Here is a 12,948-nt window from a genome sequence, read left to right on the forward strand (position 1 = left end):
GCCTGTGACAGCTATTCTGCATGTTTGTTCTGCTAAAGCAACGTGCACTTCAAAATAATGCTATGTACAAGCATAATCAATTGGAAAGTTTATAGCAGCGGTAGTACAATACAGATACAAATTCAGAGCAAATGAATACTCTAATATGACACTGCAGTCACCACACAACTAATTTAATGAAAAACTGGTTTTCTGAAAGCTTTTGGACAAGTCTGGGGACTGCACTAAAGAAAGCAAATCATTCCACATGAGCAAAACATCAGCAAGAGTAATTATAAGCAGAGATATCTAGAGCATTTCTTATGGGTCTCCAAATGGGTAATTTGAAGAAGTTAATCCTAATATAGATCACTCAAACTAAAATAGCTCTCTTGATAAAGTAGTTCATATATCAGCTGCTATATCTGTCAGCTCCTGGCTTACATGTTACCTCACAGACCTAAGCTGTCAGCCATCAGCATGTTTTACACTCCCTATTCTCAATGCAGACTGGAAGCATCATACCCTTGCTGTACCTACAGTAATGACACTTCCAACCCTGCTTCCTCTACTTATTTTTAAATATTTCCTTACTCCTCCTTATGATCCAGCTGCACAATTCAAATGCTATCTTTCGCTATCAATGTACCAGTTGTCAGCCAGATCCTAGGTAAGTCCACTAACCAGATCAACCCTCCTGGAATTTTAACTCAAAAACACTAGTTCCTAATACTTGAAATGATGGAGCCAGTATGAACAAAGGGCTGTCCTTGATTAATCATCTTAAAATACAGAGTTTCCTAACAGATCTAATGTTTTCACTTCCTTATGTAATCCACCAATAATCTACAGAGAACATCTAACTAAAAAAAAAAAAAAAAAATTAAAAAAATCAACCAACAGTGGCAACTTGCTTTATATTGCTTTAGCTTTCCACATTAAGGAAGAAATATGCCTTCTTTCCTGAAAGGTTAAAGAAAGATCTTCACTGAAGACAGCCTACCTTCCTGTGTAGACAGTCTTACACCTTTTTTTGAGACTGGTGTTTCTGATGTTTCTTCCAGCCAGACATTTTCTCTCATCCAGTATTTCCTCACAGTCTCCATGATTTTAGATACTCAGAAAAAGGGCACATGTGCACTAATGTCGAGCTTCAATGGAATCAACCAATGCACCTGCAACACAATCGACGTAAACCTTGATGTTGACTAATTGAAGATCTTCACTCTTTGGATTTTTTATCTCATGGATACAGAGACCAGCATGTATGGGGAACCAAAGAGGATTTCTGAGCATTGATCAAGTACAAAGAGAATTTTCTGGGGAGAAGGTGAAGGCAGCACTCCAAGATCCATTTCTTATGAGGAAGAGTAACAAATGAGACTGTTCACAAATATTTTTAATACACCTGGACTGTAGCTTATAGAATGTGAAAATTACTTTATCTCATGTAACTGCTTACACTTCAGGTTATTAGCTTCCAGCAGAAACATTCTGCCAAGAGCCACAGTTATGTTCACTCTGGGCAGTAACTTTGCATAAACAACAAAACTCATAATAATAAAGTGGCACTCCTAAATGCTAGTTTTTGCTTCCCAAACATACAAAGCCTACATCTTATTCCTGAGATGAGAATTGTACCAACTGTGCAAATTTTATTCAAGCAGAAAGATAACAGTAGAATAAATGTCATTTAAATAGTCAAGTACTCTTGCTAATCAGAAGCTAAAAGAAGACTGATAAAAAGATTCGATAGTCCTCCATGTTATACTGTAGGCTTTTTAAATTAAAGGTTTCGCATAACTCATGGAAAATGGATATACTTTGCTGATATCAATATTTTAATAATAACAAACTCCAGATACTAAAGCACTAAGCAAAGTATAAAAGCTATGAAACCACTTGTAGTGTAAAAGAAAAGTCCAGCAGGTAGACAGTAAATCTCTTTGCCTGCACAGGAGACTAAGACATCCATATCACAGAACTTAAATTTACACATAGACTATATTGTGTTGAGACATTTTCCTTGTAAACCCTCCATGGTTCTTAGCATATAAAAAACCCCATACAAACAGTCACATTCCAAATTCGTTCACACAGCAGTAGTTTAAGTTATTATTCCAAAGTCTCCACAAATTATGAAAATTAAATTGCTCATACCATTACAGAAATATCAACTATAAGTAAAAAAAAGACTATAGTTATATTTTTAAAAGCTGTGTTTTAAATAACATTTCAAAGTTGTAGAGAAAAGCAGATTATCTTGTTAATAAAATCCCTAAAACACAATCACATAAGTTTCTTTATGCTGAATGAAGTTTTTCTATTATAGCCTTCCTGCTATCCTCCCATGTACCTCTCCTGCTTAGAATTAGCTCACTGCAATTAGCCACCTACAATTCTTACTACTTAGTCTTTAGTTAAAAGACCAAAGACCAGAAATTTTCTTTAAAATACACGTTACCTTCCAGTATGTTTATGAATTGATGATGCAAAAACCTTAGTATTTTATGGCAAGATCAAGAATATCAAGTGAATAAATCTCCAATGGCAACATGAGAACTACATTTCTTAAATGTTCTTAAGAAAGTACCTTTTTTCCAGAATTAACTACAATTCTTCAAAACACATCATAATTGTCCCCACTACAGACAAGCTACCTCTTATAGCATGTTATTTTTTTTTTAATCATGTCTGTAGACTTCCCAAATTAGGACAGCCAGTATTTTTTTTCCCCCCTCATGTTTAATCCATCCATCTTTTCAAGCTTGGCATTGCAGAAGCACTTTTTTTGAGCAGCTCCACTTTTAGCTTAATAGCACAGCATGTAAAGAAAAAAATTGACTACAAACTTAAAGCTGTACAGACTCGGACACTAGTACTCAAACACTTGGACTGTTCTTTCAGTAAAAAAGGCAGAGTGGAAAGACAGGGTGGAATGGACAATTGAGAACGTGAACTACTCCGTCAACAAGTCAGAGCTCTTAGATAATCCATTCTGAATTGCTTGAGAGACTCATAAATCAGCTCCCTAGGAACATAATCTGCTGGAGTTCTATAAATTCTGTGTCTTTTACTCTCCCCTTCAAAATACACAGTATAGAAAGAGCAAGAACTTTTCTGGTGCAGAATTGCTATATACTAAAACTCTAAGATAAGGATGACAGCTCATGGGACTTGTGTGATCACCTCCCATAAAGCAAGCTATTTTTGGGCTAAAGGCCATCTTCTCTTTAAACATATACCACTGTAGTTGTCACTGGAGGTCACATCAAGGCACCAGGTACTGGGAACAGCAGATATAGCTAGCAGTTGTTAAAAGTTGAAGTCCTGATCTCCACAGCACAGCACCTCATTTATAACTTGGCATACGACATCTGTCTTAGTCTTAGATAACTGCACCTCTAAGCACCTCCCAGCAGCTGTGCACTTTCACAGCACATCAATGGTAGGGACAACAGGACACTGACGCCACCAGTGTTGCACCAATAGTCCCTGCTGCATAATGCTACCAACACCAACAGGTTTGCTAGAACAAACTGACTCCACTAGCAGAAACCTACTCAAAGTGAACATGAGCTATCCGACCTAAGAAATTAATCTGGATGCAATTATGACTTTACTAGACTTTTGTCAATATTTTGTCCTCCACTTTGCCATTTATATAGGGCAAACTCATCTTCAGTGAGCATCTACATTAACAGCCTGGCCAAATGATTGCTGACTTCTAAGCTGGAAGTATTCTTTACACAGCTCTTTTTTTAAAATTGAGACTACAAGCAGATGGTCACTGACAAAAAAACAAATACACAACATTTTCTTGTAGAATTTGCACTGTGAAATTTTGCAGAAATAAAGATGGATGCCATATGTACCACTCTGAGAGCTCCAAAATCAAGACTGTACAGAAGGACTGTACAGAAACAGTCATATGTGATCTGTAGATCACATCCTCAGCCTAACCCCACTGCACTCCTTAATAAAGCACTTCGGCAAGTGCCTACCTTGAAGCATCAGTTTCACATGCTCCATGTGACCTGTGGTGAACAATGCATTTACTCACATTTAACATAAACCCAATGTGGGTCTGCAGTTACTCAGCTGTGTTTTGAAGTTAATCCATTTCTAAAAGGCAGATTCTGTGACAAGTTTTTCCCTTTGTGAACAGCTTGAAGCAAGAAAATTTAGGAAGTTATTAGGGCTCTGCTAGCAAATGGATATAAAAATCACAACTGGAAATTCCAAATTACAGTATGTGGATTAGGGATCTCAGTGCTTCTGTATACAGGCATTCATGTGTATCAGCATGTCAGTCTTTATTGTGCCTTTCTGCACTGTTTGCTGTAGTGTCTCGGTGCTGCCAGACTGACATAAAATGCTTGTGCCCTGGCACTGCAGTAGCAGTTCAGACAAGTTTGCCTGCTAGCAAGGGAATGGCTACAAGCTGCTCCTGGACTTGAAGGTGAAACACAGAAAAAAGATTAAGAAATCATGAAGATTTGAAGAGACCTCTACAGACTGCCTAGTCCAACCTCTGCTACACAGCAGGGACAGCTGAAGCAGGCTGATCCTGGCCGTGTCCAGTCACGTTTTTACTATCTCCAAGAAGACAACTTCACTACCTCTCAAGAATCTATTCTCATGTTTGACAACCTCTGTGACACAAATGTCTTCTCTTCAGCTCAAATAGTCTCTTGTTTTGTGCATACAATACATTGTCTCTGGCCACCAATGAGAAGCATGTGCCTTTTTTCATTCTTGCCTTCAGCAGTTAGTTACATACACAGGATCCCATCTGAGCCTTCTCTTCTCCAGGCTGAACTAAGTCACTGACAAGGATGTTCCCCACTGCTGGCCCCAGTGTTATCTACTTGGGGACACCAGCTGGAGCTCATGCAGCAGATGACAACACTGAGCCTGGCAGTTCAGTCAGTTTTCAGTACAAATTACTGTCTACTAGAGTGTACTTCAACATGTCTGTGTTATCACAGATGGTGTCAAAAGCCTTGCTAATACACAGGATCAACTGCTGTCCGCTTGCATGCTGAGATAGTAATTTTGTTACAGAAGGTTATTAAGTTAATCAGGCATGAATTCCCCTTCATAAATCCATCCTACCTACTGTCTTTTGTGTGTTTGGTAAAGATTTATAGGATTATTTGCCTTATCAGCTTCATAAAGCCTGATATTAACCCGACCGGCTCATAGCTCCTCAGATTGTCCTTTTTGTACTTGAAAACAGGAGATATTCACTCTCCTCTAGACCTTAGAAAACTCCATCCATCATGATGATCTCTTAAAGACTGAGAAGTGCAATTATATTGTCTAGCTCTGCTAAGAATTAGAGATGCACCCCAGTCAAGTTCGATCATCCAGTATATTGAGACATTCTATCCTCCAGTACCAAGATGTGCATATTTAAGAAAGTATTTAAAGTGACACCCACATACTCTCAAAAACCACAGAGGTGGTGTACACTCTCTGTTGCCTTGATATGCCAAAGTTGATACTTCATCAGCAACTCATAGAAGACTTCCAGATTTACCAGAACTGTTGAGCTTGAAACAAGAATCTTGTTAGAAAAGATGACAAAAACCAGTATCATGGAAGGTGATTTGAATTTTATTGGGTTCTGTCTCATAAAGAAGTGTGGAGCTGTACATTCATTTGTTTGCCCCTTTTTTTTTTAGCATAACAGCAAAGTTGTCAATGAAGTCACTGACAATTGGAATCTTCTGCTTGTCAATATGTAATAGGAATCTGCTCTTGGACATGTAAAAGAATAAATGCTTGTATAATCAAGACAGCACTACATGCACCAACTAGGCATCAGCTGAGCAATGCACTGCTCTTGTGTTGTATGCAGTCAATTACAGAACGTATGCAGGTGCCTTAACTGAGTCTCCTGATTTAAATGTCCTATCAGAGGAGCAAAAGAGTCCTAGAAGATGAAAAGATAAATATCCCCATATCCAGTGTTTGACTTGGTGCTTGCAGATATGAAGATGCAGGCTGAGGAGGTAAAAGAAACCCTAAGTACCAGCTTGGGGCAGGTCTTCCCCCCAGGAAGATGAAGCATGTGCTACATCTACCAATTAAAGCCATAGATGCAATGCATGAAGAGTAAAGTTTAAACTGCAGATTTAGTGTCAACACCACAATGATGTTGTTTATCACACAGTGCTTTGCCTTTACAGGTAACTCTTACCCCAAAAGTCTTCCATTTTATGATAGAAATTATCCAAATAAAGTTAACATAGGGCAAAAAATTCTGAGAAACAAACAAACATGGAATAAACTTAGAGAGTTTTGTAGAGCAGTAAGACATTCACAGGGTTCCCTCAGGATGTCTTAAAACAACAGCCAGAACCAAGAAGGTGTTTCAAGGGGAATTGTACGAAGAGGCAAAGGCTGTTACTTGAGAAGGTAGCTGAAAACGAGATTATGAACTCAGCCATTTCCTTTTTCTCCATACCTCATGGGTGAGAAGAATCTGGTGCAATGCTTCTTACATTTCTGAACTTTGCCTTTAGGTAACCACACTCATTATGACCAAGGGTTTTCATATTTAAAAAGCCTCAGGCTGCCATATAAACAGAAGGAAAACATAGCTAATTTCTTCACAACATACAGTGATTACTTCAAGAATCATCTGAAACAAGCTGGCAGTGATAAACATTATATTTGAAGTAATTTTTAAAATACAAAGCCATCAAGACAGTATTCCATCAAATGATTTCTCTAATATTTTGCAGATAAAAAGTGATCTATGACTGAGTATCAGGATTGATGCACCATTGAGCACAGTTTATATTGTATTATAAACTTCTTTTGAAGGAGACACTGAAAAACAGTGTACAGCTGAGTCCAATAGTCTCTAGCACCCTCCAATTGACCTTGTCTTCAGCTGGAAAGACAGAATCTGGCTGTGTACCAGTGTAGCCAGCTAGGAAGTGATTAGTGCATGCCTTTGGTATCTGCAAACAGGGAGCACAGTAACAATTATCACTTGAGAAATAATTTGAACTCTTCACGTCCTAACTCCTCTTACTCCTTATTCATGCACATAACTTGCACAAAATCAATTGCTAATATTATAAAAAAAAGTAAGCAGACATTGACTCAAATGGCCTTTGTCCAACTGTTCATCCTCCAATTCAATGCCCCTTTCCTTATTCCACTATTAGAGTAATTTTATGTTACAGCATGGTATAGAACTGCACTCAGGATACTGAACAGCTGGCATGATTTTTTTAAGTGTGCAGTGTTTTTATAATCAAAAGTTCTATCCACAGCACAATACACTGATCAAGTTAAAATGACAGTACAGTTTCTAGGCAAAAGACAATTGTTAGCTTCTTTTTTTATGTTTCGCACTCTTGAGCCTGAACTACTTACATCTCCTCCAGTCTAGGTGGCTTGACAATGAAGAAGAAACAGTAAAAAAGCAAACCAGTTCACATGCTGCTTTAATGCAGTAGCATAACAGCACAAAATCTGAAGAAATCACAACCTCATTTGAAGAGCTTTGAAAGATTAAACCATGTCTTGTATAACTCCCTTCTAAAACTATGAAGAAAAACATAAGTCAGCTCACTGACTTGCAAGCAGTGATGGATCACAAAGTCTGAAACTAGGTCTTGCTGCAAATGCATGCACGATAATTTACAGCAAAGCCAGCTTAACACTTTCTACCCATCAGGTTCTGTAGTTCTTTTGAAGTCTGCTTTATCATAATCATCAGGGGGTTAGCAATTTCCTCCTAAGAGGCAACAGTATTTCCGGGAGCAACAAAATCCACCACTGCTTGTCCCAGGTTTCACCATACCAGCTCTGTTACTTTCTCAAGCATCCAAGTTTCACAGTTACCAAATCTTGAACAGTTTCATTTTCAACCTAATTGTGCAGTCAAATATAAACCCCTGCACATCACAAACTCCACACAAGGCCAACACACAATTTTTACTGCTTCAGAATTGCAGGAAAGACATGGATTGCATAATGCAATATGAAGCATATTTTAACTCCTTTATTAAGGAACAATTTACCTGAAAACAAGTCTTTGAGTATACATAGAGCTTTGTTGCTTTTTGGCAGTCTTTCTTTATTGAACATATTTCAGATTCTCATGTTTTTGGTTGCTGAAAGAAAACTTCTTCCAGCAATAACCTTAAGATTACTTTTTTATTAAATGAACAGCTTTACTTTTCCCACTTATGGCACCCTTCTAAGACTTCACCCAAAGGATCTTGAACAGTTCAACTTACGCTGTGAAGGAAGATTAAAACCACCTTTCCTACTTAACCAAAGTAAGGCTTATTCTTTTACGAAGTGATGAAGAGCAAGTTGTAACCCACACCCTTTCACCACACCAATAGTCACACAAGTACATAAACAAATTCCAATTCTGTAGCTGAAAACATCCCATGCACCCAGTTGGCACTGCAGTGATTTCAGTTTTATTTTTGGTGGGGCATTCATTAATTCTTTCCAGAAGCAGCTGGGAAAGCTTCCTCAATGTCAGTTTCATAGATATGAAGTGCTTGTGGAATACATACTTTGTGAAGAAACCTACCTAGCACAGTCAAAAGGCTGAGTACCAACTTACATCAATTAGATAATGAACATTTTCCTGAACACATCTGACAAATGTTTGCCTTCTATACAACCACTCTTTCCTCCTTGCTGTTCATGAAAGATCACAGACCCACCTGGAGCTCTAGAAAGAAGGAACTTGCTAGACTTACATACCAATTCTTTCATCAAGTCTTCGTATCTACTATGCCACTTCAAAATCCAACTGCAGTTGACTACACCAAACTGCACTTGTTCCCAAAGAAACACAGGGGGAACTTTCTTCCCAACTGGTAGAGAAATCAGAATTTTGCTAGGTATTTTCTAGAAGGTGTAACACAATCCTCTCTCAGGCAAACTATACAAGTAATATATGTGAGAAGCTAGTACTAAGCTCCAACTTAGACAAATTAGATACCAAAATAGAATATTTTCCTGAAAGACATAGCACACAGATTGTCACAATTTTCTGCCCTCAACCTCTAAATTGTAGTAATTCTAAAATTAACTGCCAGGGACTAAAATTAAAATTTCTCTTAGTTTCAAAGATTCTTGTATTCTTCAAAGATTCTTCTATTCATACTAAAGCTGTAAGTAAACCTAACCAAGTGAAATGTAAAAGACAGCCTGCCTTGGTAAGGAAATTATTTGAAATATGACAAAAATGCTTTTGCAGAAGTTAGCAGCACAAACAAACCTCAAGCTTGTTTCGAAAAGGTGAAACTATTGATTTTAATTACTTTTTAGGATTAAGCTGGCAGTTTTGAGCAGCACTGATTCAATATAATTAAGATGACTACCAGAAAGGCACCCTTCTGTGTAAGGCTACCCCAAAATATCATAGTCCTCTTTTTTACCCATTATGTCAAAAATTAACTGCTAAAAATAATTTCAGATACCAAATGAATTTATACATATCTTTCAACATCCAGATTCTTCACACTTCAAACAGCAGAAGTAAAACTTCCCTAACACTGACTGTAGTTCTATCTAGATACCCAGTGTATCAGTTTTAAAATTTCAATTCCATTTCATTTACACTGATAAGTGCACATTAGCAATAGGCACTGTAGAAAAGCCAGTTCTATACAAGTGTCTTGCTTTCAGCTGGGATAGAGTTAATTTGCTTCTTAGTAGCCAGTACAGTGTTGTATTTGGAACTTAGCATGAGCATAATGCTGCCAACACACTGATGTTCCTTCCAGTTGTTGCTAAGGTGTGCTTATACTGAGGTGAGGATTGTTCAGGTTCCCATATTCTGTGAGGCAGCAGAAGCACAAGAAGCCAAGAAGGAGAATGGCTAGGACAGATGATCTGAAGTAGCCAAAAGGATATTCCATACCATACAGTGTCATGGCCAGTATATAAACAGGAGGAGTCGGCTGTGAGCTATCAATCACTGCTCGGTGGTGGGCAGGGCACTGGTCAGTGAATGGAGAGCAACTGTTCTGTGCATCATTCATTTCTCTTGAATTTTATTCTTCCCTCTTCCCTTTTCATTACAATTATAATAATAGTTTATTTTGATTCAACATTAACATGTCCTTATCTCAACCCAAAAGGTTTGTGTGCTTCTGTTTCTACTCCCCATCAGGCAGGGGTGCAATGAGCAAGCAGCTGCATGGTACTCAAGTTGCCAGTTGAGGTTAACCCACAACAACATGATAGCAGATTTTACTAAAATTATGTCAACCATGGAAAAAGTAGAGATTACAGAAGAGTACTGAAAATTGCATGTTAGAACACTAGCAAAGAGACTCTTCGAAAGAAGAATAATTTTAGTCCAAATAATGGAGTATTCACTTCTGGTTGAAAAACTGCATGATGTATTTAGGATTTTTCCAGATACAAATCCCACTTTTTACCTAGTCATGAATGGATTACAATATCCACAGTGTTTGTAGCAAAGATCTGAAGAGACTGATCTTAATTATTCTGTTTTTTAAACACTTAACAGGCTTTAGTTCAAAAACTTATTTTTGGTATACCTTATTGTCAAGTTTGGAAGCAAAAATTACATTTGAAACAATAGTTCTTATGTGACACAATTACACCAAATTTGAGTCTAGAAGTACAAAAATTATATGCTGAAGTTTCAGCTAAAAACTGAAACAGGAAACAAGCCTTTGTGGTAAATACTAATGCATTCATGCATTCAGAAATGTACATAGAACAACAGCCACCTGTTATTTTAAGTGCATTACTTCTGGTGACATCATAAACCATAAGTTGAAAAAATCCTGTAACACTTGCACTCAAAGCACACAAAATTAATAATTATCTTTGATTTTTCAAGAACCTCAGTGCACTCTGCATCATACTTCAAGCATTTTGACATCAAGGGATCATTCACGTATGACAAAACAGCACATTAGGAAAAAAAATGCTCAACAACTCTAATTGGTAGGTTACAGGGAAAGCTACAAAAACTCAGAGTATTAGCAATTCAATACAGAAGATTTCATTAAAACCAAATAAATACTAAATTTTACCTTTTCTGGATTGTAATATAATGATTTCAAAGTGGTAAACAAGGGTGGGCAGCCTTTACTGAAGTTAACCCTCAGGAACTTATCCGTTAGTTCTCTAAATTTTTCACCTAGGAACAAAAGTGTGTTTGGTTATATGTCAGTGATTGCAAGTGTTATATAAATATATGCACTAACTCCTGTGCAACTCTGGGCAACAGAAAAACTGAGAAACTGCAATTAAGGGTTTTAATCTTTTCTATTATTTAATAAGACACAAATATGCTCCAAATTTAAAAAGAAAAATTAAAAAAAAAAAAAAAAATCAGAGTAAGTTGCTAGTGTTTAGGAGTCTGCTAGCAGACATGGTAACAGTCTTCAAACCTGAAGTCTATTAAAAAGAGAAAATAGTAAGTGCTGACTACAGAGAATGTAGCAAAAGCTATTTAAACAAACACTGAAAACACCCTATAATATTAACAACGGAGATCTTGCAAAAACTCCAACTGAGGTTTTTATGAGCAAGTTAGAAAAATATGTGTTAGGTGTAGTACAGATATAAAGTATCCTGATTTGAGGAACGATGGATAAAATGAATCCTTTGCCCTCTCTTCTAGTCCTATTTTTATTAGTAGGACATTGTAGTATGATTCTGGAATTATGTATGTAAGTATGTAGATGTTTCTGGAATTAGAAACAAGACTTATTGCTTCAGAAACATAAGCTCCATATCACAATCACCTGTATCAAAATATACCGCAGAAAGCTAAAAATCCAATTTAATTATATTTTCAGTTAAAACTTACAATACTTGCAGTAAGTGCTACCTTTCTGGGAAATGCTGTGGAAAAAAAAAAAAAAGAAAAAGCAGTACTTCAAAGAGAAGACATTCAACCAGGAAAATAGCTGGTTTTCATGTTTTTTCTCCTATGATGAAAGTGATTGTTTTCAACTGGGAGGGGCTGGAGGGGGTGGTTGTTGTTTGGTTAGGTTTTTTTCTATTATTTTTATTGACTTTGTTTGCTTTGCATAGGGATGAATCTTTCCCATACTTCAGTGCCTCCTCTGTTGTGGGCTTCTCTAACTTTCTCAACCAGGAAGTAGCACACTTCACATAATACTGAGATTCACCCGTAAAACTGACAGAACTGTTAAAATAAACAATTTCAATACGAATACATTAAAAATTGGATTAACAGATTGTTTTTAGATATTCAGAAAATGCAGACACTACTGCTTGGTATACAATCTTTTCACTTTATCCATTCTCCATTGTCCTACACTTACTGTTATCAGCAGTGTTGCTAATAAACACTGAGACAAAGTTATTCATATTCTCACCTTGCTGTACTAAACCGAACTACTGTATATACAGAAACTCCTACTACATGTGGATGGGGATCAATAATCAGACTAAGCACATGCATTATTACAGATGGAATAATTAAAATGTGTTGTCTCACACTACAGAAACTCCTCAATGTAAAGAGAAAATCCATCTCAGTTTCTCCTGTTGAATTCTTCTAATTTATTATCTTGCTGGACGAATCATAATTTAGAATTTAGGAAAGCAAGATTCAAGTTTCCACTAAATACATATTTATTTATAGAACGCAAAACAGTTTTAAAACAAAGTCTAAAAAAAAGACACACACCTGGGTGCCCATCTATCACAAGAAGTCAAGCTACAATTTAGTCTCTAAGGCACACACCTGACCACACGAGCATAAACAAATCTAAAAATGCATGCACACGTACTTGATCAGTAAAATTGATGGTAACAGCCTTCCTCCATAAAGGTGGTTTCCAGCTCAATCAAGGAGCTGATTTGTATCAAATACAAGGTTAGGATGCAATGCACAGCAAGGTCTGGACAAGAACTTGTCCTTTTAACATAAGCTTGGATTTTAGAGTACTTGAATTTTTA

The 12,948-nt window shown here is 37.0% G+C and overlaps 1 protein-coding gene across 2 annotated transcripts in view; it reads right to left on the minus strand.

Moving 5' to 3' along the window:
* The window catches only part of NAA16 (N-alpha-acetyltransferase 16, NatA auxiliary subunit), a 62,365-nt gene that overhangs the window by 21,080 nt on the left and 28,337 nt on the right, over nucleotides 1-12,948 (minus strand). For both annotated transcript variants that reach the window (XM_088159709.1, XM_014890713.2), the window contains exon 9: nucleotides 11,046-11,152. In XM_088159709.1, coding sequence (XP_088015835.1) covers nucleotides 11,046-11,152 — 107 coding nt within the window. The remainder of the gene's footprint in view (nucleotides 1-11,045; nucleotides 11,153-12,948) is intronic.

The sequence above is a fragment of the Sturnus vulgaris genome, chromosome 2 (assembly GCF_052056855.1).
Source record: "Sturnus vulgaris isolate bStuVul1 chromosome 2, bStuVul1.hap1, whole genome shotgun sequence".
NCBI classification, from domain to species: domain Eukaryota; kingdom Metazoa; phylum Chordata; class Aves; order Passeriformes; family Sturnidae; genus Sturnus; species Sturnus vulgaris.